Here is a 25,323-nt window from a genome sequence, read left to right as displayed (position 1 = left end):
TGTTTTAACCGTGAATACAACAATGGAAGAAATGGTCCCTCATGGATTCCACAGATTTATGAAGTATTTTGAAAAAGATAATCTCTACCACAATGTTTTAATATCTCATGTCGGATAAAACATATGTTAAATATCCTTCAGTACAATTCTCACTCACTTCCAAACTTACTAGTCTCACAAGAGTGTAGGACAAAGCCATCAGAATAAAAATTGTCCTGCAAAACAGTGCTTTCAAATTTTCTCGAGTTCATGCACACTGGATTAATAGCTTTAGATATTCTGTTTTAGACACCATAGTAACCAAATTTAGTTTCTGCAGCAAATTGACTACAAAATAAGAACAGTCTGAGACATCAGTAAACAACCAACAAACCAGTGAAACACCAAGCAGAGTGCACATCCCACGATGACAAGGTTCTATGCAAAAATAATCATAATAAAAGTGCCTTAAGAACAACAGTTAGTTCAAACCACTAAAAATACTAAAACAATACAAAACAACTACAAACATATGATAAGGGAAAAGACAATTCCATGACCAAAGAGGAAGTACCTTATTTCGAGACGAAAAATAGCTATTAGATCAAAATATTTCCTGAAATCCCCAGCTCGGAAAACGTATTCCTTAATAATGACTTAAATTTTCATACACGAGATCATACGCAAGTTATTTATTGATTTTATTATAATTAACACACAGTACAGTAAGCAAATTTAATTTCAAATGACCAAAACATATATTCTACTACAGGCTTTCACAGTTGATTTCAGTTACGTCATGCTGACATATAAACACATTGACATATGAAATGTTCATATATTTATAATGTCAACACAGCTTAATATTTTTTAAAAAAAGAAGAAGAGAAAAGCCTCTCAACCAAAAAATGTGCTTGTCTTTTCCTCTTAACAATGAAGTGCTAAATATAATCACAGTGAAACAACTGAAATTCTCAAACCATAATACTAACACAACACTGAGATATACAAGAACAACATGAATGGCGACTGCAATCTGAAGCTATAACATTCCTAGAAAAATAAAGCAAGAACGTGAAACTACTGAAATGAACAAAATACAAAAAAAGAACAAGGTGGGTACATCAAATAAATAAAATGTGCAACTACCTTTCTCAGTGGGCAAAGAAATTCATGCCCTGCTTATGATACTCTCACAGATCTGAGGCTGAATTTAAAGATTTTGTTATACAGACTCATCTCATCCTCGAAATGAACAGCATACTCGTGACAGTATCATCAGCAGACTCTGGTGGCCTCAAAATGGCACCTCATGCATACATAAATATTGACAGAAAATGCTACAAAAAACACTCAGTGAATATAATGCATCTCTCATGTGGTTAGGGAACACACCATTCTCTCTTTGACGATTTGCTCTATTTCTGCTAAGTCTGCGGACGTAGCTCCCTCCAGCGCTTTCAGAGACAGGCTTGATGACTGCAAACATAGAGCTATCCTCTAATACCAAGCTATTTAAAGAACATGGACTGCACACCGCAACACAAAAATTAAACGTAAACATTATCCATCAAAATATCCAATTTCTTTCACTTTATAAACCAACATAAACATAACATGTAAACCCATGGACAATGTTCATTTCCATCCTAATCTATATGTGACTCTCTCAGGATTGTTGACCTATTCTTGCAAGAAAATAGTCTATGGTTTATAGAACAGGTTTACATACATACATACATACATACATACATACATACATACATACATACATACATACATACATACATGAAGCTAAACTGATAAGAGATTTATACCCTTCAGCATTCAGTCTGCAAGCCTCATTGAATTAACTAAGTATCCCCACAATCCTCTATTTGCAACTAGTTCTTTGGCCTTGTTTACTGTAGTTCCACATCTCTTAAATCTTTGAAGATCAGTTTGGCTTCAGAAGAAATGTGGGAACACATGAAGCAATCCTGACTTTACGTATGAACTTAGAGAATCGAATTTGGGAGACAGTGGATTTAAACCCCACTGTCAGCAGCCCTGAAGATGGTTTTCCGTGGTTTCCCATTTTCATACCAGGCAAATTTTGGGGCTGTACCTCAATTAAGGCCAAGGCCGCTTCCTTCCCACTCCTAAACCTATCCCATCTTCACCATAAGACCTATCTGTGTCAGTGCAACGTAAACCAACTTGTAAAAAATAAATGAGAATCGAATTAAGAAGGTCAAGCCCACGTACATGGCATTCATAGATCTAGAAAAGGCATTCTATACCGTTGACTGGACCAAGCTATTTGAGAATCTAACTCCAACTTGCAACGAAGTATGGCACTGGATCCAGTGCAGTGGATTGCAACATTCAGTTGACTCACATTGTATGCTACTACCTTTATTACTTTATCTGTTTGTGCGTGCTTATTAATCAAAAGCAGAGACAATGCTGGGTTGTGCGCATGGTTGAGTTGAAGGCAAGTATAATCTGAGTAAACAACAATGTGTTTAACATACCTTCAACCACTATCAATTAAGAGATGTCCGCCTCCGTAGCGTAACAGCACTATTAGCTGCCGTCCTCGGGGGCCTGGATTCAATTCCCAGTACTTTCAGAAATTTAAGAACGGCAGGAGGGCTGGTAAGTGGTTAAAATGTTACATGCAACTCGCCTCCATTGGGGGTGTGCCTGAAAAGAGCTGCACCACACAGGATGAGGACACAAGTTTACTTTTAATTATAAGGTGCCAGAGTGCCAGAATTTTGCTCTGGAAAGAGGTTTTTAACATACCAGAAATTCTAGTGACATGGGTGTGTTAATTAACTTACTGTACAGGATTCAATTTTGCAACCAACAAAACCAGGTAGCTGATCTTTGGGAACATGTGTTCCCTATAAATCAAATCCTCCATGATAAACTGCAGCCTCATTCAAATCATTGACTGTGGTGGATGTCCTAATACAAGGGGGCAATTCTGACAATGGACTTCAGGTAATTTTCTGAAGAGAGTATGTTTTTTAAAGTCAAGTGTTGTTCACAGAAGAGGAATCATTCACCTAAAATGATTTCTACAATTGCTGTACTAACCATGCTTTTGTGGACCACAATCCCGATTCTAACCCTTAAAGTAAGATTTGCATGTGAACCTGCGAGCCATCAGGCAATATGCCATACCTCCTGCAGAGTTACAGCATAATTCTGAAACATGATAATCCAAAGCGATTGTCGTCCCATAACAAATATACAGTCCACTGCAAAAAAATTTGGCCGGCAATACTGAATTTTATACTTTCTCGAAATGTGAGGATATTCGTCAACTGTCGATAGCCAGTGGCCAGTGGAATCCTACCACCTCCATAACACGTTCATCCTATTTCATGAAAGCCAGCTATGTCAGACTTTGTGCTGAAGAATATGAACATGCATTTCACCCTCCTCTTACCTTCTAACTTGATTTTTTTCTTGAAAAGTTGTATGACCAAAGGACTTAAGTTTTGACTAATAGTGGAGTGCATAAGGGATCTAACATCTGAATTAAAATGAAATGAATTTAAAAGGAATTCATTAACATTCTAGTGAAGCAAACTGCTCTCTTTCTTGATCAGTCTCTGCATAGAGTCAAACTTGTGAACTTCCATGGCAGAAGGACAGGATTTCACTTCTGCAGCTGAACAGTAACTCATAAGTACAGTTTGTGCCATGTACCCTTTTAAAATCCAAACTTAAAAATACTGAATTTTAAGTTAATATTTGAATACCATTTAAGCTTTCCCGACTTATTATCCTGCAGCAAATTGTTCAAAAACAAGGATTCCTTGTAATAGTACATTATAACAGTTTTGTTTAAGTATTATAATTTGACTGTATAACTCAGTATGCCGATTTATGAATCAGTAACCTTCATTCCCTCAGCCATCATCTGAAAGCATGTTCCTTTTTTCAACACAATATCACACATTTCTACACATTTATTATATACTGACTATTAAGAAAAGAAAACATCATAATACGTACACTAATATTCACATAGAAGTATTACAGAAAATATTTCTGTTGTTTTTGTATTATTTCATTGTTACTGTCCAAGCCACAATTGTTAGCAGAAGGTGTAGTAATAAAATGTTCCTTGTTATCACTATCAACCTCTTAATTTCATGCAAACAAGTGACTTTACCATTACACATTGAACACTCATTACTTTAAGGACCACGATTAACCTCTAAGGAACATGCTCCCAATTTTACAACAGTGACTGAACCTGACATTACTTGACTATGGTCTTCAGCTTCAACTGAAGCTGCTTCCTATTGTAATCTTACAGTTAAGTATTTAATTATTACACATTTTACTTCCCCGTAAACTGAAATATGTGCATACTTAGGCTGCTTACGGGACTGGCCAGTGGGTGGAGAGTTGCACAGCACATCCCCACAGGGGTAAGCGACACAAGAAAGAAATATGATAATAATGTTATTGGTTTTACATCCCACTAACTGCTTTTACACTTTTCAGAGATGCTGAGGTGCTGGAATTTTGTCACGCAAGAGTCCTTTTATGTGCTAGTAAATCTACCAACACGGAGCTGATGTATTAAAGCACCTTCAAATACCACCAGACTGAGCAAGGGAAAAAAAAAAATGAAGAAAGAAAGGCAGGAAGAAATGAATACCATTAGCTATACACGATTTGACTGTTTCTGAACCTGACGTACTGCAGTGAGCTAATTTGATTGGCTACATGATACACACAATTCTGAATGTTAGTCATGAAGAAGATGTGCTTTCCACTGATAAAATGCTAAGGAAACTCACCCAATAAGAAATATTACAACATAGAAATACATCAGATTTATTCTTCATGAAACTAAGAATAACATATTTATTTCATAAGAAATGAATTATTTCACATCCTGAGTAAATTTTGTATTTCATCACTTACTGAAAACAACTAAATGTCAGATGCAGACGTCATAAAATATTAAGACATTCAGCCTGAAGTGTTTAGACTTATTTCATTAAATGCCCAGAACACAAACTCTACTATTAACACAGTTTCCATCATTCGCATTATTTCTCAAGTTTCTTAACATACTGCAACACGAGCTGTCTCCATGTTCGCCATCTCAATCTGCAACTTTGGGCGGGACCAGCGACTGAAGCACGACGTCATCATGCCCTTCAAACCGCATTACTCTCGGCTGATCCTAGGTGCAAGGCCGGGCCCCATGCCATTTACTCGCGATGGTGCGGCGGTCAAATGGAAATTACGAGACGATTAATCTGGAGTCTTCTACAACGCAAGGTTTCTGGACGTCTCCAGCCTCCCGACTTTTCTGGAACGATTTGCCCAGGTATATATAAAAGTGGAGTGACTTGCCAGTAAGTTAGTTCTGTTCAGTGTGAACTCAGTCAGTCAGTCAGTCAGTCAGTCAGTGGATGAGTGGGAGTTGAGAGCAGCACTCTGTTGGAGTGTCCACCCACAGAACTGAGGACTCTTTCTGTATGCCTGTCATTGCGTGCGTGTCTCTTGGGCCAGCCACCGTGAAGCTAACGTGTGCTGTAGCAGAGTGGAAGAGAACACTGAATATCGGTATGGGACTGTGAACGGATTTTATCGAAGTGAGTGGTCAGTGAATGTCATCCCGGACTACGAGACTGACATGTGCAGGCTTTGAGCTGAGGACTGTGACAGTGGCAATGAAATAACTCTGATGGAATGAGACTGTAGTGCTGGTGAACAAAGACTGAGTGAATTAGTGTGAACAAACAGTGAGAATAAGACAGCATGAACTGTTTAAACGTGTGTTCTGTACTATGAAGACATGATCTCAGTGTGCCTGTGTAACATGTAGTATAAGTAGTTAGTTACTAAATTTTAGAAGTTAAGTGCTACGTGTTTCTGTGTTCATTTACTACCCCGCTAACACATTACAATATATAAATGTGGTACATTTGGACTGAAAAAAAAAAAAAAAATTAAGTTGCATTCCAGTACTAAAGGTTTTGTTACCCGAGAGCCCAATATACAGTAATTATACACAATAGAAGAGAACCCGCTACAGAGGGTTTCTATACTGTTAGGTTCAATCATAACACCAATGTAGATTTGGCAATATCTCAACCTTAAACTACTATAAAACAACACCTATTCAGAATCAATGAAGATGCCACCCAGAGGGTGCATATTTTATTGTATACCTTCATCAGCTTACCCCAGATATTTCCAAAGTTGCTGGAGTCACCCTGGTTAATTTTAGGTTTTGGCCAGGCTTTTAAAGCCAGATGTCTCTCCCAACATCACAAGACTTCAGGTGAAAATTCCTACCTAAAATTGATTTGAACTTCAGCCGTACAGATGGAAAGCCATTAGCTAAGCTACTGCACCAATTATGCCCCCACTGTATATTTTAATGTATGAAGACAATAAAGAGACACATTTTCATTCAGAACAACAATTACAATACAGTAAAAATGTAATATTTACCCGTCTGATAGACTTCACCATACAAGGAAATCATACTGTTAGTGCCAATATTGCTTAAATTTCAGCATTGATATGGTCAATGAATATCGTACATTGATTCTATAGAAGCACCTCTATTTTGTGTTTTATGATATGGAAAAGGCCTTTGATACTGTTCCTAGACTCACTATGTGGGCGGTGCCGAGACGCTTTGACTGTCCTGAGCATTTTGTAGACCTGGAGGAAACACTTCACCATGGTATGACTGGACTGGTACTCCATCAAAACAACTTACCTGAACCATTCCCAATCACACATGGATTGAAACAAGGCTGTGTACTTGCCCCGTATCCATTTGTCTCGTACCTAGCTACCATGCTTTACGAAGAAACAGACAAGCCCGGAGTAAGCATTGGATATGCTTTGATGGCGGCCTCTTCAACTTGGCAAGGTTTTTCTTACAACGACATATCAGTGTTACTAAGGCAACTGAAATGCAGTATGCTGATGAACTGCAACAGTCAGTAAACTGTTACATGGATGCATATGAATGCTTTGGCCTCACCATCATGCCAATGTGGCCTATGGCTGATTATCCCACAGAGTCTTCAGGAATAAAAACCTTATAATTTGCACAAAATTAATTGTCTACCAGACTGTAGTCATCCCCACACTTCTCTACGGCTGTGAAACATAGACCTTATACCGTCGTGACATCATAATGCTGGAGAATTTTCACCAGAAAAACTGCGCTCCATCATGAACATCAAGTGGGAGAACTATGTCTCCAATATTGAAGTTCTCAAGAAAGCATGGTTCAGAGTGTAGAAGCATTGGTTGTTGGTCATCACCTTACATGGGCAGCGCATGTGCACTGTATGAATGACAAGACTACCACATCAGATCTATGGTGAACTTGGCTCCTGTTCGGGAATATGGAGTGCCCCCTCAAGACGTTTCAAAGACAAACCAAAAAAAAAAAGGAAAAAAAACCTTAAAGATGACAGAAATAAGCCCATAAACCTGGGAAGCACTCTCCGAGAACTCTATACTTTGGCTGAAAACTATCTGTGCGTCAACTCAACACTTCAAATAAGAACGCCACAGACATGAAGAAATTAAGCGATAGGAATGCAAAATTTGCCACACCCTGCCAAGGTCTCCCCCGTCCCTAAGCTGCACGGTGTGTGGACGTATGTTCTACTCAAGAATTGGCCTGTACAGCCACCGGAAGTTTAAACACAAACTGCAGTGAATTTGAAGCGAGCAGTTAGCCAGGAATATAGTGTGCTCAAAAACTAGTAACTACTGCCGCTGCTGCCATAACCATAACTTTCAAATGAATGTTTATCAGGCTGAGGATATTCATTAACAATACAACCCTACCTTACTTATGAACTATACATAACACACCTCCGAATAAAAATTAGTCATTTCACTGATGATGCAATGAAACACTAAAAAAAATTATAATGCTGCACATCCTTTGAGACATTTATAAAAGCTAGGTACTGTGTGATTTCAGTACTACAGGTCTGAACTCCTGGAAGTGTTCTATGAAAGAGAAATCAAAGCAGAATTTACAGATGACCCAAATTACTGGAATGACACTTTCAGTCACAAATAAATAAACTTTACTAGACCTGTTCAATTCAGTTCAGTTTTCCTTTTATCTTCAGATTATTGCAGCACTTTTTATAACAACTGCAAGTACACTGTCTAATTTTTCATACTGTTCAAGTTTTAAAAATTTCTAAAATACTGCACATCATCAGAGGATGTATGTTTATGAGAGAGGAATGTCAGAGTTGAGGTTAGGCTAAACACAGTACAAAATGAACTTCCCTTAGGTTCATTATTTACATAATTAAGTTTCTAGAAGAAAATAATTAGTGGCTACATGGGGTGAGGCTAGATTCAGTATCTCTCACCACCCGATAAGTAAGTTCACAAATGTAGGGGGCCACAGTTCATATCCCTACATTATGTGAGCCACTTATTCCAATACATTCATTTTTATCAATATGGGATGATTACCTCAGGAAAAGCCTTGGGTATCATACAAATATGAAATAATCAAAGTGTGTATTGCCAGAAACCAGGATACACGAAGAAAAATGGTAACAAGAGGATTGACAACGTACAGGCATTACAGACCACTCTGCAACACCTAGAATAGAAATTCTGTTTGAACTCGGCAAATACAACTAGTACTTTGTTTCTTTAACAACCACTGCCACAGTGAAATAACACAGTGATGGTAAAAGATGGGCATAGTTTTATCACACACACTGGAAAAATTTGTTCATGCCCTCTACTGAATGCACCACACCTTCATGATCAATTCAAACCCTGGGAGCCACACAAGAAATAAAATATGTAATTTCTATAAAAGATTTAGATCTACAACTTATATGATTGAATTCAAGTTATCATATCCACACATAAACTTGAAACAGAGACAAGTGAGTACCCTGATTCTACATTGCAGTGCCCAGGAGCCCCATCCCCAGACTCTGCAACCCATTCATGTGCCACGGAACACGTCAACCTCTTTCCTGGCTTAGATGAGAACGATAGCGATTGCCACAAGAACCAAGAACTTCCCAGCAACCGGATGCCAATACTACACCTCCACCACTGTCTCCTTAAGTTTCAATGCAAACTCTGCCTTAGATATTTTGTAACTACAGCACTTGCACAGTGAGCTCCTCATCTCCAGGAGAAGTGTTTCAATATGCTCATCCTACGAGATTGTAAGTACAGACATGAACGAAGTGACCTGGTAGAAAGCTGCCATATTACCACCCATCACACTCCATCCTCTCACTCCCCTTCCTCCCCACAGTTTACTCTTATCATGTACTGCAAGATCCCAAAATCAGGGTCGTCCAGATGGAGTTCAATTCTTCACCTTTCCATGGAGGGTTTTAAAAGAACACAATGTTGATTTAACATTTTCATTTTGGTTCATATGTTCAAGCAAAATTTTACCTTCTAGGTATTAATAGTTATCAACATATAAATAATCGGATGTGTATTTTGCTACTATTGACACTACAATATCGTGATTATGTAATGTGAAGCAAATCAAAGACAGTCATCACTGATATTTCATACAGAATATAAGAAGTCAAGAATAATTTACAACTAATTAATAAAATACGGCTTTTCAGTCATGAAAATTTGGAATGCATGCTGTAACACTTAAGCCCTACAAGTAACTGGTCACTAATAACACATGTCTACTGCTCGATTTCATTCTCAATTGGTCTTATCTTTCCTTGTGAATTTACCTTTGTTGCGTTTGTAACATAGTCCAATTCATTTGATAACACCAATTAATAGTAAATGGTTATGAGGGTATTTAGGGGTTGTAGTAAGGATGTAAAGGAAGGGCATATAAAGTCTGGTAAGACCCCAACTAGAGTATGGTTCCAGTGTATGGGACCCACACCAGGATTACTCGATTCAAGAACTGGAAAAAATCCAAATAAAAGCAACTCGATTTGTTCTGGGCGATTTCCGACAAAAGAGTAGCACTACAAAAATGTTGCAAAGTTTGGGCTGGGAAGAGTTGGGAGAAACGAGACGCGCTGCTCGACTAAGTGGTACGTTCTGAGCTGCCAGTGGAGAGATGGCATGGGAGGACATCAGTAGACTAGTAAGTTTGAGTGGTGTCATTAAAAGTAGGAAAGATCACAATATGAAGGTAAAGTTGGAATTCAAGAGGATAAATTGGGGAAAATTTTTTTTGTAGGAAGGGGAGTTAGGGATTGGAATAACTTACTAAGAGAGATGTTCAACAAATTTCCAATGTCTTTGCAATCACTTAAGAAAAGGCCAGGAAAACAACAGGTAGGGAATCTGCCACCTGGGCAACTGCCCTAAATGCAGATCAGGATTGATTGATTGATTGATTGATTGATTGATTGATTGATTGATTGATTGATTGATACTTTCTCAACTTCCTAACAGTCCCAAAATGTGGCTTGTCAGTTAAAATATTTTAAAGATTCATTCATAAAAATTACTTTACTTTTCCCTTCAGGATGTGTAAATTTTCCCAAATTAATTGAATGACAAACTGGGCAAAATTAAATATGGCCACTATGAATGATGGACACAAACTCATTCACAGCATTTTCTTAAGTTCTAGCAAAAGATCTTTGCTCGTTTTTTATAAACTTCACACAACTTTCTGAAAAATCACGACAGATAAGGAAAACATTAATACAGGAAACTTTAATACAACATATTTCATAACATAATATTAGGATTTTACAAAAAAAGGGAGAAAGGCAAAAATTCATTACATCAATCATGAAATAAAAATGAGTTAAAACAACTAAGAACTTCTTCACATTAAGTATATGAAAATATGACATAGATAAATTCTTAATTATAATAATACCCACGAAATGTGCTTCACTGCACAATATGTTGACCTGACTGCTGCTGCCAACATCTTAATCCACATGCAACTTCCCCTATTTATATTTTAATTAATAAAGTTGGAGATTTACGGAATAAACCTTTCTAGTAATATTTCCAAAACTGTAAGGTAAGGTAAGGGTTATTCTGCCCGAAGGCAGATCCGAACCTCCGCAGAGGTGTTCCTGAGCCGGAGTTTACATGCGGTAGGGTGGTCAGTTCCTTTCCGCTCCTCCATTCCCTTACCCCCCACCAACAGCGCGTGGCAACCCATCCAACTCCTAACCACGCCCAATGTTGCTTAACTTCGGAGATCTCACGGGATCCGGTGTTTCAACATGGCTACGACCGTTGGCTCCAAAACTGTAAAGCCCTTCTAAAAGTTTGTGTGAAATAAAACAAGATCGTACAAATTCAGCGCAACTTTAAACTTTGCATCGCTACTCACTCGTTTGCCTTGGCTCTCTTCAACTCCCGAGGTTGTAGATGTAGCTGTTATTATCGGCTCATTGATGGGCTTCATGGGTGGAGGAAGTTCCACTTCATCCTCGGCCTCTTCTCCATTCTCTGGGTAGCCTGATGGAAGCCGAGGGGCAGGAGGCAGTCGCTCCTCCTCTTCCTCTGACTGTCCTTGTGTAGGTTGTTTGTTGCCCATGTCACCAGAGGGCAGCTGTAACAGTCATATAAATAGCACAGAACTTTAAGAATGTTGCTAAATGGTTTTCCTCTAAACAAAAATACTAAATAAAATAATGTTTAACAATCCTTCAACTGCTAGGAATTTTATGAGATCCTACAGAGTCAGAGTTTTGTCCCACACAATTTAATTAATGTGCCAGAACCCAACAATGTGGAGTTTATCACATTTCAGCACCCTCAAAATGAACTCTCTATCCTGGGAACAGAAGGACAACTACCTGACAAGTGTTCACAACTTTCAACACATTTTTTTTTTTTTACAACTTGCTTTACGTCGCACCGACACAGACAGATCTTATGGCGATGATGGGATAGGGAGTGGGAATGAATTGGCCGTGGCCTTAATTAAGCTACGGAAAACCATCTTCAGGGCTGCCAACAGAGGAGCTGGAACACACTATCTCCCGGGTGCAAGCTCACAGATGCGCACCCCTAACCGCATGGCCAACTCGCCCGGTATTTTCATTTAAAAACCTACAACAAAACAAGGGAACTGTTTGGGATGGACAGACAAATATCAATGAAACTTGATTGAAAGGTCAATTAACATATCCTAAATTCAGTGGGGGAGGTGATAATTTTATTAGAAAATCAATGGTGGTTTTATGATTAATTGTTGAAAAAAGCTGGGTGGCTAAGAGCAGGTAGCTGATAATGATGCAGAATGACCTTGCATATGCACAGTACAAATACATACGGTACCAATAGTTTATTTTAAAGTTAAATTTTACACTATACAAACCTATTTTGCTAACACTTACGTTTTATGAATGTGTCAAAATATTAGGGTTTTAATATCCCTGTATTGTTTATAATGAAAGCTAAAATATTATATGGCATGAAATCTTGGTCATATCTTTTTATTATATAAAGCCGGAAAACTAACTGACTGACTCGCAGACATTAAAGTTTACCCGCTTCCAGATGAGCTACAAACTTGAAATTTGGCAAACTGATAGTTATTTAACTTAAGGAAAAATTCCAAAAGTTCAAATTTCAAAATTTACCCCCCCCCCCCGCTAAAACAAAATGGAAAACTCAAGCTTCCATTTGCGCTAGAAAATTAAAATTTGGCAAAAGAACATACCTTTTAGCCTGTGAACCAACGGAGAAATTCGAAGATTTCCCGATGTTTAATATTTTACCCCCCAAAAATATTGAAATAGTGAGGCAAATTCAATGACTGTGCAGACCTTCGTTTGGAACAATTTTGTGGCTAAACGGTAAGTCGTATCACAAAACTGACAACACATTTGGCACCCATCATGAAGTGATCTACAACTTTGGTGCTATGACCCTCAGCTGTATCTTGATCCCTTATACCTCAGACAGAGCTGCATTCCGATTTTACGTCAATTATGTACATTTTACATAATTCATTTTACTGTTTGGCACACTTATAAGACTGATAGAAGCATGAAATTCGGGAAAGGCTCATTGACACGCCCATGGTCCATATGCAAGCCAAATTGCATGATTCTAGCTGCCGTACAAGTATGGATAAACCAAAGGGATATGTGAAAACTACACGGACACTACCGGCACTAAAAGCCACATGCCATTTCATTTACAATATACTAGAGGAATTCCCACAATACTGAACTATAAATTGGTCAACCAGAATTTAAAATAAGACTGTAACAAGACGACCCCACTTGTATTCATACATAGTGCGTATTAAGAACTACAAGAAGTGGATCGTAAACGTAGCATCATAAAGAACATCATTCTAATGGGAAAAAAACAAAGACATTTAACACTTAGGCACCTATCAAGTGGATTCTTCAATCGTCACGCTGCTTTAATTGCATTTCTTTCATTTTCACATCAATAATCCATATATCATTGTTTTAGTATTTTAGAATGCATGTATATCCATTTTTAAATACTAATCAGCTGAAGATGGCTCAAAAGAGTCGAAACATATCCTGGTAAAATTGTGAAATAATTGTCTTTCCATTATCTAATAATGTAAAATCGTTTTAAAATTGTATTGAATAGTGGAACATTGTCATTATTTTCTTATGAGTAAACAATTTGTTAGCAAGCCACTTACATTCTGGAAACGAGCTTTATTTACAGATGAACGTAAATTCAGCTTGTTTGATACGTCCGCAAAGCGACGTCTGAGAAAGAAGAACGAGAAAATCCAGAGTATAAACCTTCAGCCTACAGTTAAACATTAGCGTGGATCCATCATGATGTGTGTGTGTGCGTGTGCGTGTGCGTGTGCGTGTGTGTGTGTGTGTGTGTGTGTGTGTGTGTCGGAAGCTGGTGTCAGGAACTTCTACATAATACCTACAAAAATGAATAGGGCATTTTAAAGCAGCGTCTGAATCCAATGTCGAAAAATTAGGGACTACTAGTGACTACTCCTTCCAACAAGGTAATGACCCGAAACATACTGCCGGGGTCGTTAAGCACTGGTTGCTTTACAATACACTTTACGTTCTGCAAACACCACTCCAGTGGTGGAGCATTTATGAGCGGAACTAAAACAGAAACATACATACATACATACATACATTATCATTATAGACTGTTATGCCTTTCAGCGTTCAGTCTGCAAGCCTCTGAGAATTTACTAAACGTCGCCACAATCCTCGATTTGCAACTAGTGTTGTGGCCTCATTTAGTTCTATACCTCGTATCTTTAAATCGTTAGAAACAGAGTCTAACCATCGTCGTCTCGGTCTCCCTCTACTTCTCTTACCCTCCATAACAGAGTCCATTATTCTCCTAGGTAACCTATCCTCCTCCATTCGCCTCACATGACCCCACCACCGAAGCCGGTTTATGCGAACAGCTTCATCCATCGAGTTCATTCCTAAATTAGCCTTTATCTCCTCATTCCGAGTACCCTCCTGCCATTGTTCCCACCTGTTTGTACCAGCAATCGTTCTTGCTACTTTCATGTCTGTTACTTCTAACTTATGAATAAGATATCCTGAGTCCATCCAGCTTTCACTCCCGTAAAGCAAAGTTGGTCTGAAAACAGACCGATGTAAAGATAGTTTCGTCTGGGAGCTGACTTCCTTCTTACAGAATACTGCTGATCGCAACTGCGAGCTCACTGCATTAGCTTTACTACACCTTGATTCAATCTCACTTACTATATTACCATCCTGGGAAAAAACACAACCTAAATACTTGAAATTATCGACCTGTTCTAGCTTTGTATCACCAATCTGACATTCAATTCTGTTCAATTTCTTACCTACTGACATCAATTTAGTCTTCGAGAGGCTAATTTTCATACCATACTCATTGCACCTTTTTTCAAGTTCTAAGATGTTAGACTGCAGGCTTTCGGCACAGTCTGCCATTAAGACCAAGTCGTCAGCATAGGCCAAACTATTTACTACATTACCACCTAACTGAATCCCTCCCTGCCATTTTATACCTTTCAGCAGATGATCCATGTAAACTACAAACAGCAAAGGTGAAAGATTACAGCCTTGTCTAACTCCTGTAAGTACCCTGAACCAAGAACTCATTCTACCATCAATTTTCACTGAAGCCCAATTGTCAACATAAATGCCTTTGATTGATTTTAATAATCTACCTTTAATTCCATAGTCCCCCAGCATAGCGAACATCTTTTCCCTCGGTACCCTGTCATATGCTTTCTCTAGATCTACGAAACATAAACACTACTGCCTATTCCTCTCGTAGCATTTTTCAATTACCTGGCGCATACTGAAAATCTGATCCTGACAGCCTCTCTGTGGTCTGAAACCACACTGGTTTTCATCCAACTTCCTCTCAACGACTGATCGCACCCTCCCTTCCAAGATGCCAGTGAATACTTTGCCTGGTATACTAATCAATGAGATACCTCAATAGTTATTGCAATCCTTCCTGTTCCCTTGCTTATAGATAGGTGCAATTACTGCTTTTGTCCAATCTGAAGGTACCTTACCAACACTCCACGCTAACTTTACTACTCTATGAAGCCATTTCATCCCTGCCTTCCCACTATACTTCACCATTTCAGGTCTAATTTCATCTATTCCTGCTGCCTTATGACAATGGATTTTATTGGCCATCCTTTCCACTTCCTCAAGCATAATATCACCAACATCATTTTCCTCCTCCCCATGAGCTTGGCTGTTTGCAACACCACCATGATGATTTCCTTTTACATTGAGAAGATGTTCAAAATATTCCCTCCACCTCTCCAGTGATTCCCTGGGATCTATTATGAGTTCGCCTGAATTACTCAAAACACTGTTCATTTCCTTTTTCCCTCCCTTCCTAAGATTCTTTATTACTGTCCAGAAAGGTTTCCCTGCTGCTTGACCTAGCCTTTCCAGGTTATTACCAAAATCTTTCCATGACTTCTTTTTGGATTCAACAACTATTTGTTTCGCTCTGTTTCTTTCATCTACGTATAAATCCCTGTCTGCCTCGGCCCTTGTTTGGAGCCATTTCTGATAAGCCTTCTTTTTACGTTTACAGGCTGCTCTCACTTCATCATTCCACCAAGATGTTCGCCTTTTCCCATCTTTACACACAGTTGTTCCTAGGCATTCCCTTGCTGTTTCTACTACAGCATCCCTGTATGCCACCCATTCACTTTCTATATCCTGAACCTGCTTACTGTCTACTGTTCGAAACTTCTCACTTATCATATCGAGACTGCAGCAAAAAAGAAAAAAGTAAAGCAAGCTGGAAGTGAAAACTGGAAGGGTATGTATAATAAGAACTTTGAGGCAGAAACAGGTTCAGAGGACATTCCAGGAATAATTAATGAACAAGGGGAGTGTGTATGCAAGGCTCTTCAAAAGGCAAAAGTGTTCAGTCAGCAGTATGTAAAATTGTTGGTTACAAAGATAATGTCCAAATAGAGGTGATGACCAATTCTAAATAAGTATTAAAATTTGCCTATGATAACGAGATTTACAATAAGACACAAAATTTGAAAACTAAAAAAGCAGCTGGAATTTATAACATTTCTGGGGATATACTAAAGACAATGCGTTGCGATATAGTACCATATCTGAAGTATTTATTTGATTATTGTTTGCATGACGGAGCTATACCAAATGAATGGAGAGTTGATAGAGTAGCCCCTTGTGTATAAAGGAAAGGGTGATAGACATAAAGCTGAAAAATACAGGCCAGTCAGTTTGACAAGCATTGCATCTAAGATTTCGGAAAGCATGTTTGCGAAATTAATAACTGGTTTGATAGAAGGCAGTTCGGGTTTAGGAAAGGTTATTGCACTGAAGCTCATTTGTAGGATTCCCGCAAGATATAGCGGATATTTTGGATTCAGGAGGTCAAATGGACTGTATCGCGATTGAACTGTCTAAAGCATTTGATAGGGTGGATCATAGGAGACTACTGGCAAACATGAGTGCAACTGGACTAGACAAAAGAATGACTGAATGGGTTGCTATATTTCTAGAAAATAGAACTGAGAGAATTAGAATAGGCGAAGCTTTATCTGACCTTGTAATAATTAAGAGGGAAATACCTCAAGGCATACCTCTATGTTTTCTTACATATATATAAATGATATGACTAAAGAAGTGGAATCTGAGATAAGACTTTTTGCGGATGATGTTATTCCGTATAGAGTAATAAATAAGTTACAAGTTTGTGAGCAAGTGCAAAAGGACATCGATAATGTCGTGAGATGGTCAGTAGGCAATGGTATGATGATAAACGGGGTTAAAAGTCGAGTTGTTAGTTTCACTTACAGGAAAAGTCCTCTCAGTTTTAGTAACTGCGTCGATGGGGTGAAAGTTCCTTGTGGGGATCATTGTAAGTACCTAGGTGTTCATATAAGGAAAAATCATATCTTTTTTTTGCTATTTGCTTTACGTCGCACCGACACAGATACGTCTTACGGCGACGATGGGGTAGGAACGGCCTAGGAGTGGGAAGGAAACAGCCTTGGCGTTAATTAAGGTACAGTCCCAGCATTTGCCTGGTGAGAAAATAGGAAAACAGGGAAAATCATCTTCAGGGCCGCCGACAGTGGGGTTCGAACCAGCTATCTCCCGGATGCAAGCTCATAGCTGCGCGGCCCTAACAGCAATGCCAACTCGCCCGGTTTGTTAAGAATGAAGCCATGTTTTCAGTGTTGACTTAGTTAAATGTAACAAGGTTAACATACAGGTATGTTTATAGTGTTTTAATTTACATTATATTTGCTGTGTGTTTGACAGACTGAAAAACCTTGTTACATTTAACTCGCCCGGTGGAAAATTCTTCATTGGGGTAAGCATATAAATGGGATGGTAAACAAAGAGTACATATTTCTGCACACGGTTATGAGTTATGAGGGTATTTAGGGGTTGTAGTAAGGATGTAAAGGAGAGGGCATATAAGTCTCTGGTAAGACACCAACTAGAGTATGGGTCCAGTGAATGGTACCCTCACCAGTATTACTGGATTCAAGAAATGGAAAGGGAAAAAAAAAGAAAAAAAGAAAAGCAGCTCAATTTGATCTGAGTGATTTCCGACAAAAGAGTAGCGTTACAAAAATGTTGCTAAGTTTGGGCTGGGAACACTTGGGAGAAAGGAGACGAGCTGAACGACTAAGTGGTATGTTCCGAGCTGTCAGCGGAGAGATGGCGTGGAATGACATTAGTAGACGAATAACTGTAAGTGGTGTCTTTAAAATTGGGAAGGATCACAATATGAAGGTAAAGTTGGAATTCAAGAGGACAAATCGCAGCAAATATTCGTTTACAGGAATGGGACAAATGGATTATAATAAATTACCAAGGGAGATGTTCTACAAATTTCAATTTCTTAGCAATCATTTAAGAAAAGTCTAGGAAGAAACCAGATAGGAAATCTGCCATCAGGGGGACTGCCCTAAATGCAGATCAGTAGTGATTGATTGATTGATTGATTGATTGATTGATTGATTGATTGATTGACTGAAGTCAACATTCCTTGAAGAGTCGCAGAATACAGACTCAGATTTGTTTACAAATTCAAATCTCGCGTCAACATTCAAAGCTCCCGCCAAAATTCAAATTTCCTGCCATGTGGAGGAGGCCTCTGCGGAGGGCCGGTGGAGGTGGAGGCGCCAGAATCCCCCACTTATACTACTCCCCACTTAGAGTGCATTGTCGGCTTTTACAATACCTGTGATTAGTACCACTATATGAGCGACACCATGGTTCTGGCTAGCCTATCATTAGTACCCACTATATGAGGAACATCACGGGATAGTACGAGTCCCTGTGGTTAGTACCCTTATGTGATGAACACCATAGGTTTGCGTTGCCTGTAAATGGCACCGCAATGTGCGAAACTCCATAGGTCTGTATTACATGTGCGAATTTCATTACCTGTGAGTAGTACCATAATGTGTAGAATACCGCGAGTCTATGCTACTTTTCATTAGTACCGCACCATGACAAATACCATGGTTCTACTTTCCTAGCGATAAGTACCATTATGAGGGGCCGATGACTTGGATTTTGGACTCCTTTAGATTACAAGCAGCATCGATTCAGTATCGCTCTTTAGAAGCAGTCCCTTGGTCAGTTTCTGTGAATGTCAGGCACTACGCGTCAGATCCACTGACTGTTTTAAATTCATATCCATCCATACATTCTTCGTCCTCAAGTTTTGAATTCTGGTCAATGGAGGATTTTGGACTTTTAATTTGTCATTACATTTCGTCTCATTTCGTACTATTAGGGGCCGATGAGGCCCCTTTAAACAAAAAGCATCACCATCATCGAACCTACCACGTTGGGGTCAAAAGGCCAGCACCTCAACCGTCTGCGCCACTCAGCCCGGCCCTACCGTCAGTAGCCATGAAGATGGTTTTCCGCGTTTTCCCAATTTCCTACAAGGTAAATGCCGGGGTTTTACCTTAATTAAAACCACAGTCGCTACTTTCCCAGTCCAAGTATTTTTCCCATCACATCGCATCAAAAACCTGGATGTTTTAGTGCGACGTTAAACTGCTTGCAAAATCTACGGCACTAGATTATAATGATAGAAGAACGTATGATTACAAGATAAATGAGCAGGCAATAAACTATCTGAATTTATGAACAGGCGCGAAGGCTACCTTTTATTGTCGAAGTTATCTGATTTTAATATTTGCCTCTCGGCAATAAAAAAATAAAAATAAAAACCTCTCGCCTTAAATGTCGTTGAACAATGTTGAAAATCCATAGTCTGTTTCCAGTCATTAGACCGGGTCAGAAATGGAATGAATGAAGCCCACGTCTCGAGGCGCGGACAGGAATTGTGCCGGCTGCCGAAGCCTGTCGCACTCCTCTGGGGCAATGATAAATGACTGACAGATTAAATGAAATGATATTGTAGAGTGTTGCTGGAATGATTTCTGAGCTTTATTTAGAGAGATGATTAACGGCTCGATCTACTCCGTGGGATCAGTCTGGTACTGACGTATAATGAATTACTGATGTATGAATATGAGATTAAATAGGAGGGAAGTAGACGTGGTCTGTATATTAGACACCATCCCAACATTCGCCAGGAATTAAAAAGAGGGAAACTACGGAAGATCTACTGGAGGATGGCAGAAAGTGTTGGTTGTTTCCCAAGCTGAGTGCACTTCGTTCCACACCCTCAAGCAGTCTTAAATTTGTGACAAAACTAGGAATCAAATCCGGGCCAACCGAGCGAGACGAACTAGTACCTTTAGGCTGCGTGCACACCGAGCGCGCTTCGCATAGTGTGTCACGTGTTGCTCATCGCTAAGCGTCACGCTAAGCATAACCAGTGCTTTGTTCCTAAGCCAGGTGTTCACACCGTCCGCGCTCTGCTGCGCTGAACGCCTACCTTACAGCTAAGCGAAGCGCCAGGCAACGCGCAGTGTTGGTTAATTGCTTAGCGTTACCTAGCGGGTTCTGAAGCTTTGGAAGAAGGAAATTATTCATTCAGTGTTTCAAAGAGAAGAAATATGGAACCCAAGACACAAAAACTATAAAAATGTAACTGTTTTGCAAAATAAGTGGACTTTAAGTATCTACAACAGTTTTATAGCATTCCTACAGTAAACAAAAATACAGTAATATTACTTCTAATGTCACACTTTACTGGGCTTAACATTGTGACAGGATGAAATTGCGTATGGATTTTAGTGTCGGAAGTGTCCGAGTAGAAGTTCGGCTTGCCAGGTGCAGGTCAATTGAATTGACTCCCGTAAGTGACCTGCGTCGTGATGAGAATGAAATGATTATGAATACACACATACACCCAGCCCCCGTGCCAATGGAATTTGCTAATTATGATTACAATTCCCGACTCTGCCGGGAATCGAACCGGGAACTCCTGTGACCAAAGGCCACTACGTTAGCCATTTAGCCATGTAGCCGGACACTTTGTGACAAAGTGCGTAGAATCTCCCAGACTCTGTCATATCGGTTTATAATTTTGCCAATGAAGAATGTCACTCTGCAGGCTAGTACTGGGCTTGGAAGTAAATATTTCTGTTTATGAATTATATTTGTCACACATTTACTCCATTTTTGTCACGGTGATAAATTGTGTATGCTAATTGTAACAATATTGCAAAATACTATTTATAATAATTATTATAAAGAGCGTGATTTAGCCGGAAATTTAATGTCCACGTTTTTGCTGCCCGGTGCTCTTAGAGAATTGGGAAGATTGAATTTCTCCCAATACGTCTCTGCTACTTGTCTCCATATTTCAGTTGCAAGGTGTGGAAGGTCAAAGGTACTTTTTGTCATTCTTTAGTAATCATAAAATTTATCGCGATAAAGTCTTGCATCTCTGTACAAACGATGGAATTTTCCGAAAGTAATTCGTTCTTCATTAAATTCATGAACCCACTTTCGATTCTTCTTTCTAATTTTCAATTTTAAGTAACTGTTATCCATCAGTAAACTGTTTCTAGTGCATTTGGATAACGGCATTCTTTTGTTACCATCCTAAAACGCCTCGCGCCGAACTAAGCTGAGAGCAAGGCGTAGAGTTTTCGATGTGAACAGCAAGCACGGCTTGCGCTGTGCATAGCGTTTCACGCTACACGCGACACACTATGGGAAGCGCGCTCGGTGTGCACGCGGCCTAAGTCTCAGACCATGGCGCCAAATGGGACCACCTACTGTCATATTCGTAAGCTATATTCTCTCGCCTCAAGTGTTAATGTGATGTGATCAGTGAAGTATTTTGTAGACACCATTTATTCATGTGTGAATTGGGCTATACGCTCTTCCCGAACGATAATGCCCATGCGAATTTCGTACAATCACCACGCTATCTGTGAATCAGTGGTAGTGTGTCGGTCTGCCGGTTCAAACCCGACAGAGGTAGTCGGATTTTTGATAGTCGGAAGAAAAGTCCATTCGACACTCCATACCGTAAGATAGTGGCATGTAGAAAATATTTGGCGATGGTATTTACCCGACAAGTTTAATTAAAATTCAGCCATAGATCACCTCAAAAGAGATCCGTTTTTCTACTGTCTGGTACAGTAAAACCGAACGACGAAACTGACATTCGGGCAGCCTAGATGTGTCAATAATGCATGCACGCGGTAACTGAGGCCATTTGATATTTTTATCTCCCCGATGAAACATGTGAGGAATAGGGTCGGCCATTGTGTCTCGAGAACAAACACTACTTGTCCGGTTTATGCCCCAGATATCCCATAAGAAGCTCTTCAACGTCTTTATGATTGAAGGCCAGCAAGTGTAGAAGCCTGCACTGCCGTAAAGGGAGAGCGTGATAAGAATACAACAATAGATGTCCAATTAACTTTTTATTAATCAGTTTAAAATGTTTAATTAATTGCCATTATATCTAAAAGAACCACCATTCATTATAATCAGGTGTAAGCTTAAAAAAAAAAGATGATTAATCATGCATCCCTTTTTTACTCACTGCACGAACACTTCGAAATTAATGAGTTTGTTGCATATTGAAATTATATATTATTCAGCTACTGGCTTAACGCTTACTCAGAAGAAAGCGAACCTGGCCTTAATCAAGCTCCAGCACTTGCCTGATGTGGAAATGGTATACAGTCTTCAAGGGCTGTCGATAGTGAAGTTCGAACCCACCCTCTCCCGAATGTAAGTCAACAGCTACACGGTCCGAATCACGAAGCCAGCTCACTCGGTAAATATTATTCTGAGTACGCGTAGTTATAGCCGCTCAAAAAAGAACGAGTGCACTGTATGCTCCTCGCATTTAATATTTTATCAGACTTGATTTGAATTATGATCAAAACATAATTATTGTATCATGCATATACAAACCCTGTGGATACCCACAACAAAATCTACAGGTTCAGTCCTTTCTGAGATGAGTGTACCTGAGAGGAACTTCTGTATTACAATGAGCTCATTCTGTTTTTTAATGACTGTACATATATGCTTTTCTTTTATTTGACAATATCTTCAGTATGACTGAATAAATGCTATTATCCTGTATGGGACATGAATTAACTCACAAAATAAGGCAGTCCCAGTTCAAAGTGGACACATTTTCGTCGAGTTCCGGGTACATATTCCGCTAGTTTATTTGCATTTCTAGCATATTTCTTTCACAGTTCTCCAAATCATACTTCAAACAAGAAACGGGTTTTCCCAGAAGATTTCTAAAAATCTCAAGTACGCTCCAGAAATCCTAATTTAATGATATAATATACCTACTAGGAAAATAATGGAGTTGATAACTGACAAGATTACTTTTCAGATAGCATATACACTAAATTTAAAAGTGTCATTCGTTGTTGTACATTAATTTTTTTCGTTACGTTTAGTAGAATCCTGCCTATATTATTGAGCGTCTGGTGAAGAGAGAATGAAATGTAAACGCATTTCTGGGGGAAAGATTTCCATTTCAACAAAAAATGATGCAGTGTTGCATTTTGCAAGCAATACTGTGGACACAGGCCTTATCAGTCAATAACATGGAGTATGGCTCAAACAATCTCTTATCTTGAAAAATCCTTGACAAACCAGCTTCCTCAGGTAAAGAATGGTGGATTCATGTCTGTCAATGAAAGCAGTTTACTCAACAGATTCGCGTTCTAGGCCACTGTGTACGCACTGCAAGCCTACCGGAACCACTGTCATGTCATAGCTAGCCTACTTGCCTTAGTGAAGGAATAATTTCACATATTAATTTGCTTAACACGATCGATTTGGTGACAGAGGAAATGGCCCAGAACATGAAGTAAGGAAAAAGAAACATGTTGTGAATACGAAATTAAGAAATTAAGAGTAAGAAACACATTCATTCTGAGTAGTATTCAGCACTATAATGCAATTCATTTAACAACTCAACTGCTAGGGTGCTGGAATATTGCCTTGAAAGAGGACCTTTAATGTGCCAATAAATCTACTAGAACATTCTAAAATGTTGAGAGATTAGATCCCACACGAGGCATGTGCCTAACTAGCTGCCACAAAGCCGATCACGAATAGTTTACGTTAAATTAACATCGCGAAGGTAGAATACCATCCGAGTGGCAATTCTGCGCATTTACAATGTTTTCCTGTGCCTCCTGAAATTGAAAAGAAATTTATGTATCTTAATACATATTAGTATTAAACTGTGATCTATCCAAAATTTCAGGTCAGACCACTTTTCACCGATCGCAATAAAGTTTGTTGTTTTGGAGAACATCTAGCTTGTTTCCCATGAAGTGCCTTCACATCTGAATAATACCTTCAGAATTAATTTCGGGCCCCTTACGAATGAAGGGTCGGTGTTGTAACTCTGGCAATGAAGTACACTACCGCGCAGTCTCCAACGAAGTGCCGGATATTTTCCAACATATTTTGCTCCGTAACTATGTGTAGAAAGATATATTGTTAGCATATTACATTATAACCCTTCATCTACCTGTACGTAGAAACTAATTTCGGTGGCTGCCCAAGACACGCTAGTTAACCAATTATTCGTATAAAGCAAGGGTAAGCAACATACGGCCCGCGAAGGCATCTTATGTGCCTAAGTTTCAGCGTATGATTTTCGTATTGACTGAAAACCTAGTGAACAAAAAATTCGTTTTAATTTACGGAGAAAGGAGATAAATCTATAAGGAACATATCTGAATTATTCCTAGTTTTCGTTTCTTGGAATTACAGTTGCAGTGCTTGCTTGGACAATGGAAGGCTTGCTACATTCCGCCGGAAATTAGATCCAAGTTTCTTCAGACATCTACAAGAAATGTCCAGTTTATACCTGGAAATTATTTTCGAGGGTTGATTGTGGTTTAATGGGAACGAACGTTCTTTCTAACTACTGATATTTAAAGGTGTATTGATAATTGCTTGAGAAAATATCCCTTTCCAAACGTAGAAAAGGAGACAGTGAGCCCCGTGTTTTTAAAGACAAACGGAATGATGATTATTTTTGCATAGAGAACAATGGAAATGTGATGTGTGCAATATGTAACGAAACTATGTCAGTTTTTAAAGATTATAACATCAGGCGTCATTATGACTAAGGACAAATCTGCACGTATATAATAAATACGATCGTATATAATAAATACGATGGAGTATTACAGAAGGAAATGTTTTCATTGAGATTTGTGCTGGACAAAGCGGAGGCGGGACAGAATTTTCTCAGGGTATTCCGGTTTTCCCTGTCATCATTCCGTCTGTCATTCATTAATCACTGCCCCAGAGGAGCGCGACAGACTTCGGCAGCCGGCACGATTCCAATCCTCGCCGCTAGATGGGGCTTCATTCATTCCATTCCTGACCCGGTCGAATGACTGGAAACAAGCTGTGGATTTTCAGTGAAAGGACTCGC

The 25,323-nt window shown here is 39.1% G+C and overlaps 1 protein-coding gene across 1 annotated transcript in view; it reads right to left on the bottom strand.

Moving 5' to 3' along the window:
* The window catches only part of trio (trio Rho guanine nucleotide exchange factor), a 1,596,874-nt gene that overhangs the window by 100,928 nt on the left and 1,470,623 nt on the right, over window positions 1-25,323 (bottom strand). The window contains exons 35-36 of the mRNA XM_067140202.2: window positions 11,324-11,545; window positions 1,375-1,458 (exon numbers count right to left, since the gene is read on the bottom strand). Of these exons, the coding sequence (XP_066996303.2) occupies window positions 1,375-1,458; window positions 11,324-11,545 (306 nt within the window). The remainder of the gene's footprint in view (window positions 1-1,374; window positions 1,459-11,323; window positions 11,546-25,323) is intronic.

The sequence above is a fragment of the Anabrus simplex genome, chromosome 2, assembly GCF_040414725.1.
Source record: "Anabrus simplex isolate iqAnaSimp1 chromosome 2, ASM4041472v1, whole genome shotgun sequence".
Taxonomy (NCBI): domain Eukaryota; kingdom Metazoa; phylum Arthropoda; class Insecta; order Orthoptera; family Tettigoniidae; genus Anabrus; species Anabrus simplex.
This window is presented reverse-complemented; position numbering and strand designations above follow the sequence as displayed.